Raw genomic sequence first — 20268 nt, forward strand, 5'->3', positions numbered from 1 at the left:
ATATGTACACAGATTGGGCAGCATCATGTGACAGATGGGGCAGAAACATGGGATAGGATGGAGACACATGGGGCAGGATGGAAACAGATGGGACAGGAAGGAAACACATGGGGCATGATCATGGGGAAAGATGGAGACACATGGGGCAGGATGGAGATGATGGAGACACATGGGGCAGGATCATAGGACAGATGGGGCAGGATCATGGGACAGATGGGGCAGGATCATGGGACAGATGGGGCAGGATCATGGGACAGATGGGGCAGGATCATGGGACAGGTGGGGCAGGATCATGGGACAGGTGGGGCAGGATCATGGGACAGGTGGGGCAGGATCATGGGACAGATGGGGCAGGATCATGGGACAGGATTATGGGACAGATGGGGCAGGATCATGGGACAGATGAGACAGGATCATGGGACAGATGGGGCAGGATCATGAGACAGATGGGGCAGAATCATGAGACAGATGGGGCAGGATCATGAGACAGATGGGGCAGGATCAGGAGACTGATTGGGCAGGATAATCAGAAACATGAAGCAGGATCGTGGGAAACAAGGGGCAGGATCCTGGGACACATGAGGCAGGATCACGGGAAAGATGGGGCAACAGGAACATGGGACAGATGAGGCAGCAGGATCATGGGACAGATGAGGCAGAATGATGGGACAGATGAGGCAGAATGATGGGACAGATGAGGCAGAATGATGGGACAGATGAGGCAGAATGATGGGACAGATGAGGCAGAATGATGGGACAGATGGGGCAGGATCATGGGACAGATGGGGCAGGATCATGGGACAGATGGGGCAGGATCATGGGACAGATGGGGCAGGATCATGGGACAGATGGGGCAGGATCATGGGACAGATGGGGCAGGATCATGGTACAGGTGGGGCAGGATCATGGTACAGGTGGGGCAGGATCATGGGACAGGTGGGGCAGGATCATGGGACTGATGGGGCAGGATCATGGAACAGATGGGGCAGGATCATGGGACAGGATTATGGGACAGATGGGGCAGGATCATGGGACAGATGAGACAGGATCATGGGACAGATGGGGCAGGATCATGAGACAGATGGGGCAGAATCATGAGACAGATGGGGCAGGATCATGAGACAGATGGGGCAGGATCAGGAGACAGATTGGGCAGGATAATCAGAAACATGAAGCAGGATCGTGGGAAACAAGGGGCCAGGATCCTGGGACACATGAGGCAGTATCACGGGACAAATGAGGCAGAATCATGGGACAGATTGGGCAGGATCATAAAACACATGGGGCAGGATCATGGAACACATGGGGCAGGATCATGGGACACATGCGGCAGGATCATGGGACACATGGGGCAGGATCATGGGACACATGGGGCAGGATCATGGGACACATGGGGCAGGATCATGGGACACATGGGGCAGGATCATGGGACACATGGGGCAGGATCATGGGACACATGGGGCAGGATCATGGGACACATGGGGCAGGATCATGGGACACATGGGGCAGGATCATGGGACACATGGGGCAGGATCATGGGACACAAGGGGCAGGATCATGGGACACATGGGGCAGGATCATGGGACACATGGGGCAGGATCATGGGACACATGGGGCAGGATCATGGGACACATGGGGCAAGATCATGTGACATGAGTCATGAACATGGGACACATGGGGCAGGAACATGTGACACATGGGGCAGGAACATGTGGCAGGATGGACACAGATGGGGCAGTAGGGGAGCTCATATGGTGCAAGATGGGACATCACATGGGGGCAGAATGATACATGAAAGCAGGATGGGAGAACATATAGCTGGAGCCAGGAATGAGGCACATGGGGCTAGTAATGAGACACAAGGGGGCCCGGATGGGGGATATTATTACTGCATTGATGTATTTTATTTTTGAGGATACTGTTTTCAATGGGTAAGTGCGGCACTATGTGGCCTTTTTTTGTTCATCTGGTGGTGTAGAAGTTGGGAAAAAATAAGTAATGTGCTCTGCAAGCGGTGCTCTAGATAACGGTCATTTTCTGCAGACACGAGTCCTGGTTGGAAGTGATTGTAGTTTGAGCTGGATGAAGAAGAAAACCGAAGATGAAGGACTTCAACTAGAGATGTCACTGGTGAGTCATTATATTTCCTGTACACTTAAATTATACGCTGTATATTATTGTGTGTAATGTCACCAATGATTCCTGTATTACCTGTACACTAACAGTATATACAGAGCTCCTGTGTATGAAGTCACTGGTGATCACTATTACCTGTACACTAACACTATATATATAGAGCTCCTGTGTAGAATGTCACCAGTGATCACTGTATTACCTGTATTACCTGTACACTGACAATATATATAGAGCTCCTGTGTGTAATGTCACTGGTGATCACTGTATTACTTGTACACTATCTACAGAGCTCCTGTGTTTAATGTCACCGGTGATCACTGTTTTTTCTGTATACTGACACTATTCACTTTACACTACGTACAGAGCTCCTGTGTATAATGTCACCAGTTGTCACTGTATTACCTGTACACTATATACAGAGCTCCTGTGTATAATTTCACCGGTAATCATTGTATTACCTGTATACTGACACTATACACTTTATACTGCGTACACAGCTTCTGTGTATAATGTCACTGGTGAACACTGACACTGTATACTATGTACAAAGCTAATGGGTATAATCGAATGTAAGGTAATAAAAAAATAATACGCGAGAATTTTTTTTTAAATTAATGATCAGTATTGTAGTATTCGGTCCCTCATCTGGTGGTAATATGTGATCTGGTCATGCTGTGGTGGTATTTGTTCCTTGTATGTGGTATTATTCCGTCACTGTGGTGGTAATATGTAGTCTGGTCATTGTGTGGCGGTATTTGTACCTTGTATGTGATATTATTCGATCACTATGGTGGCAATATGTGGTCTGGTCATGGTGTGGCGGTATTTGTCCCTTGTATGTGGTAATATTGGTCACTATGTGGTGGTAATATGTGGTCTGGCCATGGTGTGGCAGTATTTGTTTCTTGTATGTGGTATTATTCGATCACTATGTGGTGGTAATATGTGGTCTGGTCATGGTGTGAAGGTATTTGTCCCCTGCACGTGGTACTATTGGTCATTTTAAAAATTAAAAACTAAATAAAAATATACGTAAAAGGAGTACTGGATATTTTAACAAATGTTTAATAGGTTAAAGTAGAGTAGGGCCCGCAGGCAGCAGTATAAAAACCAGTGACGTAACTACCGCGGTCGCAGCGGTCGCCATTGCGACGGGGCCCGGCAGGTCAGGGGTCTTCCGCACGGCAACAGTCCGAGGCGTATCTAGGGGGAGGGGCAGCCGGGGTATGGGAGAGTTAGGGTACCGTCACACTATAACATTTCGATCGCTACGACGGTACGATTCGTGACGTTCCAGCGATATCGTTACGATATCGCTGTGTCTGACACGCAGCAGCGATCAGGGATCCTGCTGAGAATCGTACGTCGTAGCAGATCGTTTAGAACTTTCTTTCATCGCTGGATCTCCCGCTGTCATCGCTAGATCGGTGTGTGTGACACCGATCTAGCGATCTAGCGATGCGATCCAGCGATGCGTTCGCTTGTAACCAGGGTAAACATCGGGTAACTAAGCGCAGGACCGCGCTTAGTTACCCGATGTTTACCCTGGTTACAAGCGTTAAACTAAAAAAAAACAAACAGCACATACTTACATTCTGGTGTCCGTCAGGTCCCTTGCCGTCTGCTTCCCGCACTGTGACTGCCGGCCGTAAAGTGAAAGCAGAGCACAGCGGCTGTGCTTTCACTTTCACTTTACGGCCGGCAGTCACTGAGTGCGGGAAGCAGACTGCAAGGGACCTGACGGACACCAGAATGTAAGTATGTGCTGTTTGTTTTTTTTTAGTTTAACGCTTGTAACCAGGGTAAACATCGGGTAACTAAGCGCGTTCCTGCACTTAGTTACCCGATGTTTACCCTGGTTACCCAGGGACCTCGGCATCGTTGGTCGCTGGAGAGCTGTCTGTGTGACAGCTCTTCAGCGACCACACTACGATTTACCTACGATCACGGCCAGGTCATATCGCTGGTCGTGATCGTAGGTAAATCGTATAGTGTGACGGTACCCTTAGGAACTTGGAAGCAGCTCCAGTCAGCACTGTGAGACTGTGACAAAGTCTCCTGCTCTGAGCCCCGGGACTGAAGGGGAGAGCGGGGGAGGTGCGGGACATGACAGCGGTGTGCAAGCAGGAGAAGCTGAGGAGCTGCAGGTTAATATCAGCCTCCCCTTTACCAGAGAGGAGTGTGAGATGTGTATATGAGCTGGTGTGTTTGTGTGTGATATCTATAGTGTGTGTGTGTTATATATGTAGTGTGTGTGTGTGTGTGTGTGTGTGTGAGTGATATCTGTAGTGCGTGTGTTATATATGTAGTGTGTGTGTGTGTGTGTGTGTGTGATATCTGTAGTGTGTGTGTGTGTGTGATATCTGTAGTGTGTGTGAGATATCTGTAGTGTGTGTGTGTGATATCTGTAGTGCGTGTGTTATATATGTAGTGTGTGTGTGTGTGTGTGTGATATCTGTAGTGTGTGTGTGTGTGATATCTGTGTGATATCTGAAGTGTGTGTGTGTGATATCTGTAGTGTGTGTGAGGCAGGGGCGTAACTACCACAGTCTGGCAAGTCAGGGGCCCGACAGGTCAGAGGCACCCGACTCCCCCCGTCGTAGCCGCCGCAGTGAACTATACCGGTGTTTATGATGCCGGTACAGTTCAAAGCAATGATGGAGGAGAGAGCGTCAGCTGATGCTCCCTCTCCCATCATTCCCCTCTGCCTCTGACACTGCGGGTGGGTGATGACATCGCTTCATCGTGCACCCGCTGTGTGTGGGGCCCAGGCAGTGCAGCATCTGCACAGGTGATGGTGGCCGCCATATTGGCAAAGCCTGTGGCGGCTGCTGCGACCGGGAACAGGCGGTTCCAGAGCTAGTGGGGGGCACGTGGACCAAGCCGCCCAGGAGGGGGATGCCGCAGTGGCTCAGCCATATGGAGGATCACGGGATGAACATGGAGGTGTACGGGACCGGCGGAAGTGAGGTGTGTCTGCTGCACGTGTGTCGCCGTCTCTGCCCCCAGCGTCCCTGGCCCCCTGTGACACCAGCCCCATTTCCTCCCTGCTGTCCCGTGCGCCATGTCCTAGAAGGTCCCCAGGTTCAGGTCATTGTGCTCCTCCGGGCCCCCCGTACACACCTTGTTCCTCCTCCCCTGGTCTCCCAATGCTCCTCATCTCCCATGCCCTGAGTCCTCCTGCACCCCCCATGCATTCCCTGCCCCTTGTCCCCATGTGACTCGTCTGCCCTGCTCTCAAGTCTCCCCTGTCCCCTTTCTCACCGTGTGTTCTCCATCTACCCTGTCCTTGTAATCCCTGTGCCCCCTTCTTCCCTCCTCCCAAGTCTCCTCCCCCATCTTCCTCTGTCCCCTTGTAGCCCTTGCGTCCCTATCTACTCTGCCCTCGGAGTCCCCTTGTGTCCTCTTGTGCCTGTCTCCCTTGCACCCTAGTCCCCGTGTGTTCCATTGTGCCCTTCTCCCCTTCCTCTTAGTCCCTATGAGTCCCCTTGTGCTTCTATCCCTTGTCCCCGTGTGTAGCCTTGTGTCAGTGTCCCTTGTCCACTAGTCCCTGTGTGTCCCCTTGCGCATGTCTACCTTGTCCCCTTATGCTTGTGTCCCTTGTCCCCGTGTGCCAGTCTCCCTTGCCCATTAGTCCCTGTGTGTCCCCTTGTCAGTCTCCCTGGCCAACTAGTCCCTGTGTGTCCCCTTGTGCCAGTCTCCCTTGTCCCCTTGTGTCAGTCTCCCTTGCCCACTAGTCCCCTTGTAACCTTCTCCCCTGCCTCCTAGCCCCCATGTGTCCCCTTGTGCCTGTCTTCCTTGCTCCCTAGCCCCCCTATGTTACCATTGTGCCTGTCTCCCCTACCCCCCTTGTGTCCTTGTCCCCTGCCCCCTAGTCACCATTTCCTCATGTCTTTCTCACTGCCCCTGTATGGAGGGGCTGCATTACACTATGAGGGGGGCTGCATTATATTCTATGGGGGTTACATTGTATTGTATGGCAGGGCTGCAGTATACTCTGTGGGGTGGCTGTATTATACTATATGTGGGCTGCATTATACTGAATCGAGGACTATGGGGAATATATTATACTATATGAAGAACTATGGTCCATCATACTATGGGAAGTGAATTGTACAACATGGATGACGATGGCGGTGCATTATACTATATGGAGCACTATGAGGAGTGTATTATACTATATGGTGGACTGAGCAGTGTATTTTAATATATGGAGGACTATGTGGAGTGTATAATACTAAATGGAGGACTGAGGAGTGTATTATACTATATTGAGGACTATGAGGGGTGCATTATACTATATGGAGCACTATGAGCAGTGTATTATACTATATGGAGGACTGAGCAGTGTATTTTAATATATGGAGGACTATGATGGGTGTATTATACTATATGGAGGACTGAGCAGTGTATTATACTATATGGAGCACTACAAAGAGTGTATTATGCTATATGGAGCACTATGAGGAGTGTATTTTAATATACGGAGGAGTGTATTATACCATATGGAGGAGTGTACAATACTATATGGGGGACTATGGGGAGTGTATTATACTATAAGGAGTACTATGGGGGTGCATTATACTTCTCATATGGATCCCCATGACTTCTATGTTAGCCCCTGATGAGTATAATGGTTTATTTTCTTGTATACATTACATAACAATGGCAGTACGGGGGACAAATATATGCCAGGATGGGGCACTGGATAGTTATGCAACTGAGGTCACACTATAGAACTTTGCAATAAAGCTATAGTGTGCAAAATTAATAGGGGAAAATGTGAATTTGGGTGGAAAATATTTTGGCATGGTGGGGGGGCCCCATTTGAAAGTTCGCACCGGGGCCCATAACTTTGTAGTTATGCCACTGATAAAAACTATAATTACTCTTAACCTCGCAGGTACCCTCTCCTGGGGAGTGGCTGGGACACCTCCTAGGACCTTTCAAGGATGGAGCAGATTATCGTCTGGGACCATGTCAGGACTGACCAGTTTTTCAGAGCATGGAGCCTTTGGTTTTTATCTAAGTAATCTGAAGAATTCCTGTCTTGGCGAGATAACCAAACTAATTCAAGACTGTAAGTTTGGACCAACGCCCCCTCATTTCTCCACTTTTTTCTTTATCTTTCCTTCTCAATTTAGTTTCCTTCTCCATTCTTCTTGTTTTATAAAAATACTTGAACACTGTTAACCATTTCAGCTTTGCCTGTCAGTTTATCTACTAACTGTATCTCTAGCATGTTTCCTTTATGATGTTGCTTAATAAGAATAATTGAACCACAAATGAATTACTCTTTAAATCAGCTAAACAACATTTTTCACTGCTTTAAAATGGCTGTGTCAAGCTGAAACATTGCATTCAGCTATTAAAGGAAATCTGTTGGAAAGAGCAACCTCTCCCCAAGCATTTTAATTCAAGGGTAAATGAGGAATTAAATGCCCTGGACATGACACAGCACTTAACCCAGGTTGGTTCCCTGCCCAGCACCAGCCTCTCTAGCTTGATTGACAGCTCACTGTCTATGTGACACCAAGCAAGTAAATCTGAAAGTATAAGCTATCAATCAAGCTAAAGGGGCTAATGCTGGACTGGAGAACAAGCTGAGGTGGCGGTGACTTGTTAAGTGCTTTTTTTATGCTCAGAGCACATAACATGAAAGGCAAATTTCATCAACAAATAGAAGACATACAGTGGGTACGGAAAGTATTCAGACCCCCTTACATTTTTCACTCTGTTTCATTGCAGCCATTTGGTAAATTTAAAAAAGTTCATTTTTTTCTCACTAATGTACACTCTGCACCCCAACTTGACTGAAAAAAAACAAAACAGAAAGGTAGAAATTTTTGCAAACTTATTAAAAAAGAGAAAGTGAAATATCACATGGTCATACGTATTCAGACCCTTTTGCTCAGACACTCATATTTAATAATAATAATCTTTATTTTTATATAGCGCTAACATATTCCGCAGCACTTTACAGTTTTGCACCCATTATCATGCAATCTAAATTCCCTATCAGTATGTATTTGGAGTGTGGGAGGAAACCTGAGTACCTGGAGGAAACCCACGCAAACACAGGGAGAACATACAAACTCTTTGCAGATGTTGTCCTTAGTGGGGCTTGAACCCAGGACTCCAGCGCTGCAAGGCTGCAGTGCTAACCACTTAGCCATCATGCTGCCCCTATATTTCAGTCACATGCTGTCCATTTCCATGTGATCCTCCTCGAGATGGTTCTACTCCTTTATTGGAGTCCAGCTGTGTTTAATTAAACTGATAGGACCTGATTTGGAAAGGCACACACCGGTCTATATAAAACCTCACAGCTCACAGTGCATGGCAGACCAAATGAGAATCATGAGGTCAAAGGAACTGGCCAAGGAGCTCAGAGACAGAATTGTGGCAAGGCACAGATCTGGCCAAGGTTACAGCAGGTTACAGCAGAATTTCTGCAGTACTCAAGGTTCCTAAGAGCAGAGTGGCCTCCATAATTCTTAAATGGAAGAAGTTTGGACCACCAGAAGTCTTCCTAGACCTGGATGTCCAGCCAAACTGAGCAATCGTGGGAGAAGCGCCTTGGTGAGAGAGGTAAAGAAGAATCCCAAGATCACTGTGGCTGAGCTCCAGAGATGCAGTAGGGAGATGGGAGAAAGTTCCACAAAGTCAACTATCACTGCAGCCCTCCACTAGTCAGCCATTATGGCAGAGTGGCCCGACGGAAGCCTCTCCTCAGTGCAAGACATATGAAAGCCCGCGTTTACTAAAAAAAAACATATGAAGGACTCACAGACTGAGAAAAAAGATTCTCTGGTCTGATGAAACAAAGATAGACCTTTTTGGTGAATTGTGTAGAGAGAGAAAACCAGGCACTGCTCATCACCTGCCCAATACAATCCCAACACTGAAACATGGTATAAAAAATATATAAATGTTTAAATCACCCCCCTTTCATCCCAATCAAAATAAAACAATAAAAAAAATTAAACCTACACATATTTGGTATCGCCACGTTCAGAATTGCCTGATCTATCAATAAAAACAAAGGACTAACCTGATCGCTAAATGGCGTAGCGAGAAAAAAAATCAAAATGCCAAAATTACGTTTTTTTGGTCATCGCAACATTGCATTAAAATGCAATAACGGGCGATCAAACGAACGGATCTGCACCAAAATGGATCATTAAAAACATTAGCTCGGCACGCAAAAAATAAGCCCTCACCTGACCCCAGATCATGAAAATTGGAGACGCTACCGTTATCGGAAAATTGCGCAATTTTAAAAAATTTAATTTTGGAATTTTTTTTTACCATTTAGATAAAAAAGAACCTAGACATGTTTGGTGCCTATGAACTCGTAATGACCTGGAGAATCATAATAGCAGGCTTTAGCATTTAGTGAACCTAGCACAAAAGCCAAACAAAAAACAAGTGTGGGATTGCACTTTTTTTTGCAATTTCATCGCACTTGGTATTTTTTTTCCCCATTGTCTGTTACAAGACATGGTAAAACCAATGATGTTGTTCAAAAGTACAACTTGTCCCGCAAAAATAAGCCCTCACATGACTATATTGAGAGAAAAATAAAAAAGTTATGGCTCTGGAAATAAGGGGAGCGAAAAACGAAAACGATAAAAGCTCCGGGGGTGAAGGGGTTAATGAGGAAAAAAAATGAATTTACCAAATGGCTGCAATGAAAAAGACTGAAACATTTAAAGGTGTCTGAATACTTTCTGTACCCACTGTAAAGGTGTCAATGGAGCTACATGGCCATGTATGTGGTAAGTGATCTTACTGCTAGATCCTCTTATTTCCTATCTAATTCATTTATAGTGCTGCCTCAATATTCTTACTTTTTGGAGTAAGGCTATGTGCACACATTGCAGATTTTGCTGCCGATCCGCAGCGTTTTTTCAGCGCGGAATTGCACCAAACCTGCTAAGGGTAGCTGAAGCGATGTTAATCAATAGAAATACAGAATTGTTGTGCATATACTGCGGAAAATTCTGCACTGATTCGCAGTGTTTTATTTTCCACAGCATGTCAATTCTTTTTGCGGATCTGCAGCGCTTCTGCACACATTGGCTTAGCTGCGGATTTGCGTGCCAAAAATGCTGCGGAAGAGTGTGTAGGCGGAGACTATGTGTGGGCGGAGACTATGTGTGGGCGGAGACCATGTGTGAGCAGAGAATATGTGCGGGTCTGTCTGTGTCTGTCTGCGGGTGTCCTAATCCCCGACGCCTGCGTCTCCTGCAACAAAAATAAAATAATAAACCAACATATACTCCCTGTCCGCCGTAGTCCATTTAATAACGAGTGTCCCATGACGATCTCACGTGTAGAACAGTCACAACGGGAGATGTGACCACTCTACCCGGCCTCCAACGATACACTGACAGAAGCTATTCGCTCTCCCAGTGTATCACTGCACCGCCGTGAGAGTTCATCAGAGTTTGTGCTGTCACTTGCAGCATCGCTTTGTGAGAAAATACTTACACAGCGGTAGTGCCGTAAGTGAGAGCATGAACTCCGATGAACTCTTAGTGATACAATGTAGCAGCAATTATCTCCTGTCAGTGTATCACCGGAGGCTGGGTAGAGCGGTCATATCTATCAATGTGACTGTTCTACACGTGAGATCGTCATGGGACACTCGATATTGGACTATGGTGGACAGGAAGTATTTATGTTGGTTTATTATTATATTTTTGTTGCAGGAGATCGAGGGATTTGGGGATTAGGCAATGCAGTAAGTATGGTAAATTAAGATTCAATAAAGGAGTGTGTATGATTATTTCAAATACAGGACTTTATTCTGGCTGTGTCTTTATTTACCAAATAACTATGGGGATAGTAATGGATAGGTGTCTTATTGATGCTTCTCCATTACTAATCCATGGGCTTGATGTCAACGGACAATACAAAGGTGACATCAACCCCATAAATATTACCACCCTTGCCACCGCTACAGAACAAGTGGGAACAGCAAGGCTAAGTGCCAGAATTGGCCACTTCCCAGGCTATTAATATCAGCCTGCAGCTGTCTGCCTAGCCTTTGCTGGTTCGATTTTATAGGGGGACCCCACGTGTAAGGGCTATTTGACCAAGAAGGAGAGTGATGGGGTGCTACGCCAGATGACCTGGCCTCCACACTCACCAGACCTGAACCCAATCAAGATGGTTTGGGGTGAGCTGGACTACAGAGTGAAGGCAAAAGGCCAACAAGTGCTAAGCATCTATGGGAACTCCTTCAAGATTGTTGGAAGACCATTCCCGGTGACTACCTCTTTAAGATCATCAAGAGTGTGCAAAACAGTCATCAAAGCAAAAGGTGGCTACTTTGAAGAACCTAGAATATAAGACATAATTTTCACATTCCAAAGACATACTGATAGGGAATTTAGATTGTGAGTCCCAACGGGGACAGCAACGATAATGTGTGCAACCTGTAAAGCGCTGCGGAATATGTTAGCGCTATATAAAAATAAAGATTATTATTATTAATTTCAGTTGTTTCACACTTTTTTGTTAAGTATATAATTCCACATGTGTTAATTAATAGTTTTGATGCCTTCAGTGTGAATGTACAATTTTCAAATTCCTAAAAATACAGAAAAATCTTTAAATGAGAAGGTGTGTCCAAACTTTTGATCTGTACTGTACATTATTTGTTTTAGAGGGCTGCTCTTTTTCCTCTACATTTTCTTTATTGTACTACACAAATGGGCTGATTTATCAATCCTACTTTAAAAGATTTGTAAAATTATCCAATTTTGCACAATAAGGAGTTGCCTAGAAATTTTACAACTTTTGGTATTTTCAGTTTGAATGAGTTCTGCCAAAATGTGCAGAGCTCTGACAGAGGCGGGGACATGGTCACACCCACCCAATAAATTTATCAAAATTGCTGCTTTTTTGCACCTTTGCACCCTAGATATTCTGCTCCAGTCTGGAGTACTATATCTGGTATAACTCATGGAGACACACGCCACTTAGGAGAGGTGCCAGATTTATTAAGAGGTGTATGCTTCTTAATGAATTCGGCACCTTCTAGTCCTGCAAGACTGGCGTAATCTGACTGTGCGCTAAGCCAGACTTCATAAATCGGTCCAAAAATGTTATCTTCCGATCTCATTATTCATAGATTTGTATACCTGATTATAAATTGTGATAGTGGCAAGCAGTGCAATTTGCATAATAGCTATTAATTTGCATTCTTTCTAATTAGGCTAATTTTAAGCAGATATCTTTTTTTGCAGCAGTTGTGCACTTAGTTGGGTGGGAGCACCGGAATCTTTTTTTTTTTTTACTACAAATTTTATTTTGCAACTTTTTTCCCCCAAGGGGGCATGGTCAACAACAGCACAACAAATATACTATCATGTAGTCCAGAAAACTGAGGTACAATTTATCTGAAATCTATGACAAGGTCCTAGCTTCATTCAATCAATTTCCTTACACACAAGCAGCCCACAATTGTCCAAATAAATTCATTTGCAACAACCTACTCCAACATACTTATGTTTCAAGACTGGTGTATAAAATGCCAGGTTTGATCAATTCCACCGATGGGTTCTCAACATGAAAGAAAGTAAGTATGTTACTGGGATGCACAGAAGCTGCCAAAATGACACCCCTTTTATTTATTGCAAGCAAAGAGAAGGTGAAGGTAGCACAGATCAAAAACACAGCGTGGAAAAACATGATGCCATTGTTATCATTCTAAAGTGCATAGTGCAAAGAGTAAACAGGTATAGGACCAAAGTATATAGGGTCTGTATAGATTATAAGGGGTCCGTGTGGTGAGGTCCCTGAGCCCTGCGCACTAGGTAGGTAGTCAGAAGGGAAAACCCACCCCATGTCCTTACCCATATAGTGGCAAACAGAGGAGACCCCTGACGAAGCTGACACGAAACGCGCGTTGGGGCCACGGCGTGGATCTCCTCTGTTTGCCACTATATGGGTAAGGACTTGGGGTGGGTTTTCCCTTCTGACTACCTACCTAGTTATTGATCGGAGCCTGTGCGCAGGGCTCAGGGACCTCACCACACGGACCTCTTATAATCTATACAGACCCTATATACTTTGGTCCTATACCTGTTTACTCTTTGCACTATGCACTTTAGAATGATAACAATGGCATCATATTTTTCCACGCTGTGTTTTCGATCTGTGCTACCTTCACCTTCTCTTTGCTTGCAATAACTTGTGGTTGGACTATATTTGTTAAGATATATTGATTGTTGTAATTTTTGTAATCAATAAACTTGTAATGTTTTTATGGACATATACTCCGTTTTTCTTCTCTATGATATCAATTGCGGGAGTGTTCTATATGTAATTGTGAGAGATATTCTCCTCAGTAAGCTCCCCCCACTGAGGTTGTGAGCATGGTGGAGAATTTTGGAAGCGTATTTTTCAATTTGGGCTCGTTTTGTAATAATCTTAAACGGGTTGTCCGGTCTTAAACTACAAGTCTGCAGTCATTGTATGTGACTGCAGGTTTGTGAATCCTTAAATCGCGCACACTGTGAGGATTCTCCAATGCCGGGAGCAGGAGATAATGTGACTGCAAGTTTGTGATTTGCAAACTGCGGGACACATTCCGACTAGACTGCTTCTGGCCTCACTCAATACAGCTGGATTGAAGGAGGCAGTGCCCATCTAGTGGGCAAGTGGCCATAAGTTTGCAAATCAAAAACTTGCAGTCGCATTTCCTGGCACCAGCACAGGACAATCCTCGCAATGTGAGTATTCACAAGTGTCCAGTCACATAGAGTGACTGAAGACTTGTAGTTTAAGAGCAGACAACCCCTTTAAGTTTAATCATCTCCCTGCCCTCTGTGCATAATACGAGAACTCTCATCTAGATTTTAGCTGTTTTTTACTCCATTTGGACCAGAAAGCAAAGAAAATTTTCTGGTCAGTTTCTTATGCAGACTCCCAAGTGGCTTATAACAGAACTTCTCTATTTTCATAACTACTATAATCTTTGGTTGGGCCCTAGTAGATGAAATGTACATTAAATTACGGGAAGAAGTAAAACTCAATCAAATTGACCAAAGAAATGCTGGAGTGTTTGGGGTAATTTTCAGGCATACAACTTATCAGTGGTGTAACTTGTAGCTTGAGGGTTTAAATGCAAAACCTCCAACATGGGCCTCAGCTATCACTATTCACTAATAGCGCTGGTCTTTTCATATGAAAAAACAAGACCTTTTTGGCCTCACCAGGCTACATGTCCTGGATGTAAGTGACAATCCTGCACCCACATTGCATACTTCCGACTAGACTGTATCCTGCCTCGCTCAATACAATAGACCAAGGCTGGATACAGTCTAATCGGAATGTAACCGCATGTATGCAAATCACATACTTGCAGTCATGCCCCCTCCTCTCCCAGCGTCAGCAGTGGAGAATCTTCACAGCGCACAGCGTGTAGTGAGGACTCACAAGTCTGCAGTCACATATATACAGTGGGGCAAAAAAGTATTTAGTCAGTCAGCAATAGTGCAAGTTCCACCACTTAAAAAGATGAGAGGCGTCTGTAATTTACATCATAGGTAGACCTCAACTATGGGAGACAAACTGAGAAAAAAAAATCCAGAAAATCACATTGTCTGTTTTTTTATCATTTTATTTGCATATTATGGTGGAAAATAAGTATTTGGTCAGAAACAAACAATCAAGATTTCTGGCTCTCACAGACCTGTAACTTCTTCTTTAAGAGTCTCCTCTTTCCTCCACTCATTACCTGTAGTAATGGCACCTGTTTAAACTTGTTATCAGTATAAAAAGATACCTGTGCACACCCTCAAACAGTCTGACTCCAAACTCCACTCTGGTGAAGACCAAAGAGCTGTCAAAGGACACCAGAAACAAAATTGTAGCCCTGCACCAGGCTGGGAAGACTGAATCTGCAATAGCCAATAAGCTTGGAGTGAAGAAATCAACAGTGGGAGCAATAATTAGAAAATGGAAGACATACAAGACGACTGATAATCTCCCTCGATCTGGGGCTCCACGCAAAATCCCACCCCGTGGGGTCAGAATGATCACAAGAACGGTGAGCAAAAATCCCAGAACCACGCGGGGGGACCTAGTGAATGAACTGCAGAGAGCTGGGACCAATGTAACAAGGCCTACCATAAGTAACACACTACGCCACCATGGACTCAGATCCTGCAGTGCCAGACGTGTCCCACTGCTTAAGCCAGTACATGTCCGGGCCCGTCTGAAGTTTGCTAGAGAGCATTTGGATGATCCAGAGGAGTTTTGGGAGAATGTCCTATGGTCTGATGAAACCAAACTGGAACTGTTTGGTAGAAACACAACTTGTCGTGTTTGGAGGAAAAAGAATACTGAGTTGCATCCATCAAACACCATACCTACTGTAAAGCATGGTGGTGGAAACATCATGCTTTGGGGCTGTTTCTCTGCAAAGGGGCCAGGACGACTGATCCGGGTACATGAAAGAATGAATGGGGCCATGTATCGTGAGATTTTGAGTGCAAACCTCCTTCCATCAGCAAGGGCATTGAAGATGAAACGTGGCTGGGTCTTTCAACATGACAATGATCCAAAGCACACCGCCAGGGCAACGAAGGAGTGGCTTCGTAAGAAGCATTTCAAGGTCCTGGAGTGGCCTAGCCAGTCTCCAGATCTCAACCCTATAGAAAACCTTTGGAGGGAGTTGAAAGTCCGTGTTGCCAAGCGAAAAGCCAAAAACATCACTGCTCTAGAGAAGATCTGCATGGAGGAATGGGCCAACATACCAACAACAGTGTGTGGCAACCTTGTGAAGACTTACAGAAAACGTTTGACCTCTGTCATTGCCAACAAAGGATATATTACAAAGTATTGAGATGAAATTTTGTTTCTGACCAAATACTTATTTTCCACCATAATATGCAAATAAAATGTTAAAAAAACAGACAATGTGATTTTCTGGATTTTTTTTTCTCAGTTTGTCTCCCATAGTTGAGGTCTACCTATGATGTAAATTACAGATGCCTCTCATCTTTTTAAGTGGTGGAACTTGCACTATTGCTGACTGACTACATACTTTTTTGCCCCACTGTATATATATAAATATATATACTCTATGTACTGTATATATATATATATATATATATATATATATATATATATATATATATATATATATATATATATAACTATATATTTAAGTTATATATGGCAGTACAAATTAGATCAATGTCAACTTAATCTACTGATTTTGGGGGGATCAGTTGATCATATAATATGTATCGGGGTGTCCCAACGTGAGAGGTCAAGACATACAGGTCTGGTAGTGGTTTAATCCCCTCTACCTTTTGAGAACACATGCATGCTCATAAGAGACAAGCACGCATATGAATGTTGGCCATAGGGAATAACTGTCAGCTGAACATAATATTCAGCCAACAGCAGTCTGCAAAGTTTGATCAGCCTTAAGGTACTGTCACACATAACGATATTGTTAACGATATCGTTGCTTTTTGTGACGTAGCAACGATATCGTTAATGAAATCGTTATGTGTGACAGCGACCAACGATCAGGCCCCTGCTGGGAGATCGTTGGTCGCTGAATAAAGTCCAGAACTTTATTTCGTCGCTGGACTCCTGCTGACATCGCTGGATCGGCGTGTGTGTGACACCGATCCAGCGATGTCTTCACTGGTAACCAGGGTAAACATCGGGTAACTAAGCGCAGGGCCGCGCTTAGTAACCCGATGTTTACCCTGGTTACCATCCTAAAAGTAAAAAAAAACAAACACTACATACTTACCTACAGCCGTCTGTCCTCCAGCGCTGTGCTCTGCACTCCTCCTGTACTGGCTGTGAGCATCGGTCAGCCGGAAAGCAGAGCGGTGACGTCACCGCTCTGCTTTCCGGCCGCTGTGCTCACAGACAGTACAGTCACACAGACCGCTCTCCAGCGACCAAACAGCGACGCTGCAGCGATCCGGATCGTTGTCGGTATCGCTGCAGCGTCGCTTAATGTGAAGGTACCTTTACTCCTCAAGCAGCATGGCACACTTAAAGGGAATGAATAATCAGAAAATGACCTATTGATTGCAAAAGACTGTCTCTGAATCTTTGACTTGTACAGGATTTTCTAGGCATGGTCTGATCTGGGCAAAAGTCATTGGAATGGGAGGGGGAGCAAATCAGCTATGACTATAATCTACTGTGAATAGAGAATCTTGTGTTATCTACTGTATATAGAGGTGTTAACTTTCATTGTAATTATGTATGTGATGATAATGAGACTTCTGAGAAGTCATTTGTACAAGACAGGAAGTATGAGTCTAATAGATAAAGTGGCTAGTGTGAAAATTGCAAGTTTTTGTATATAGGTATATAGATAGTGATTTAGAGTATTGAAAAATATAAAAATCTATTTAACACGAAAACTGATTCAACAGGTAATTTTTTGCTGATACATTCCCTTTTGAAGTAACAGTAAGATGTTTAAGTTCTAAGCAAGACTCTAAATGTCAACACTGAACTGGCTGCAAAAGGCAAGCAAGTAAAATACATAATAATGTATATTAAGGCTTATACTGGTTTGAGAGAATACAGCGCTGTGCCTGTATAAAAGTTATTATTGCAAACTACTTTAACCCTTCAAAGGCATCTTATACAGGTCCCAGTGTATTTATTTCTGAAATATGACATATTTGGGGGTCACAATTATCGATAGATTCTGGTGTCGTCTTGGTAAATGCACTAATGCATTGTTGTTGCACCATAGCACTGATCAGGTAATGCATTAAGTATATTAGTTGCACATTCTTTTGACGTACATATGGCAGATAAATGACCCCAGGCAATATTCAGTATCCAAAGCAATTTCCTTTATCCTTCATCTCAAGCATCAGATTACCTGTAGACTATCCAGGATAACCCGAAGAGACTGAACTTGTCTGCGCACAGCTCCTGAGAAACGCTCATATGTAGCAGCATCATACTCACTCATTTGAATTTCCTTCAACCTATATTATACACAGAAAATGTTTTATTTAATACAAAAATGTACAGACAAGAAACAGAAACAAACAGAATATAAACATAAAGAGCACCCATTGTTTTAATGTTTATCTCATAAATCAAAAGTGCATGTGAAAAAAACAAAAGTTGTAATATATCTTTATTAAAGAAATCTGCTTCTTTCTCCACCAGGACTGATCATTAATTCTCGAAATTCACAGGTGGAATCTAAGGGTACCGTCACACTATACGATTTCCCTACGATCACGACCAGCGATATGACCTGGCCGTGATCGTAGGTAAATCGTAGTGTGGTCGCTGGGGAGCTGTCACACAGACAGCTCTCCAGCGACCAACGATGCCGAGGTCCCTGGGTAACCAGGGTAAACATCGGGTAACTAAGCGCAGGACCGCGCTTAGTAACCCGATGTTTACCCTGGTTACAAGCGTTAAACTAAAAAAAAACAAACAGCACATACTTACATTCTGGTGTCCGTCAGGTCCCTTGCCGTCTGCTTCCCGCACTCACTGACTGCCGGCCGTAAAGTGAAAGTGAAAGCACAGCCGCTGTGCTCTGCTTTCACTTTACGGCCGGCAGTCACAGTGCGGGAAGCAGACGGCAAGGGACCTGACGGACACCAGAATGTAAGTATGTGCTGTTTGTTTTTTTTTTAGTTTTACGCTTGTAACCCGGGTAAACATCGGGTTACTAAGCGCGGTCCTGCGCTTAGTTACCCGATGTTTACCCTGGTTACAAGCGAACGCATCGCTGGATCGCATCGCTAGATCGCTAGATCGGTGTCACACACACCGATCTAGCGATGACAGCGGGAGATCCAGCGATGAAAGAAAGTTCTAAACGATCTGCTACGACGTACGATTCTCAGCAGGATCCCTGATCGCTGCTGCGTGTCAGACACAGCGATATCATAACGATATCGCTGGAACGTCACGAATCGTACCGTCGTAGCGATCGAAATGGTATAGTGTGACGGTACCCTTAGGGGTAACGGTTCTCTGTGTGGAGAGTGACATGCCTAGCCTGGCATGTCAGACTGAGAATTATAGTCATGGGAAATTAAATATGCAAATTGCCTCTTCAAAGAGGAAGAGGACTTGAACTCTAGTGCCGCCTACTAGAAGTAGCAATCCTAGAAGTCAATATTGACCCTTTAACGAGTCTTGCTATATGACTTAAGGTACCATCGCTGTGTGGTCGCTGGAGAGCTGTCACACAGACAGCTCTCCAGCAACCAACGATGCCGGTTCCCTGGTAACCAAGGTAAACATCGGGTTACTAAGCGCAGGGCCGCGCTTAGTAACCCGATGTGTACCCTGGTTACCAGCGTAAACGTAAAAAAAAAAACACTACATACTTACCTTCCGCTGTCTGTCCCCCGGCGCTGTGCTTCTCTGCACTAACTCTGAGCGCCAGCCGGAAAGCACAGCGGTGACGTCACCGCTGTGCTCTGCTTTCCGGCTGGCCGGCGCTCACAGTGCAGAGAAGCACAGCGCCGGAGGACAGACAGCGGAAGGTAAGTATGTAGTGTTTGGTTTTTTTTACGTTTACGCTGGTAACCAGGGTAAACATCGGGTTACTAAGCGCGGCCCTGCGCTTAGTAACCCGATGTTTACCCTGGTTACCAGTGAAGACATCGCTGAATCGGCGTCACACACGCCGATTCAGCGATGTCTGCGGGAAGTCCAGCGACGAAATAAAGTTCTGGACTTTCTGCGCCGACCAGCAGGATGCTGATTGCTGCTGCGTGTCAAACTGAACGATATCGCTAGCCAGGATGCTGCAACGTCACGGATTGCTAGCGATATCGTTCAGTGTGAAGGTACCTTTAGGATAAAAGCCAAACCAGAATCTCAATTTGTAGACACTGTTTCGAAGCAGAGTTCAAGGCCTCTTCCTCTCCGAAGAGGGAATTTGCATAGTTCACAGGTAAAATCTGTAGCTAGTGAAGACACATTGTTACATTACGGAGATAGAAGATGACAGGTGCTCCCGATAGGATTTTATATACAAATCTTATTAGTAGCAACTGACATCTCCTATCTCAGTAAGGGGGTTCTCTGAGAAATGTAAGACATTAATACAATAATACCCATGTAAATATTAAACATTTTTCT

The 20268-nt window shown here is 44.8% G+C and overlaps 1 protein-coding gene across 1 annotated transcript in view; it reads right to left on the reverse strand.

Annotated features, from left to right (window-relative positions):
• Positions 1 to 20268, reverse strand: part of VWA8 (von Willebrand factor A domain containing 8) — a 616504-nt gene that overhangs the window by 42010 nt on the left and 554226 nt on the right. The window contains exon 41 of the mRNA XM_069758217.1: positions 18029 to 18137. Coding sequence (XP_069614318.1) covers positions 18029 to 18137 — 109 coding nt within the window. The remainder of the gene's footprint in view (positions 1 to 18028; positions 18138 to 20268) is intronic.

The sequence above is a fragment of the Ranitomeya imitator genome, chromosome 3 (genome assembly GCF_032444005.1).
Source record: "Ranitomeya imitator isolate aRanImi1 chromosome 3, aRanImi1.pri, whole genome shotgun sequence".
Lineage (NCBI taxonomy): Eukaryota > Metazoa > Chordata > Amphibia > Anura > Dendrobatidae > Ranitomeya > Ranitomeya imitator.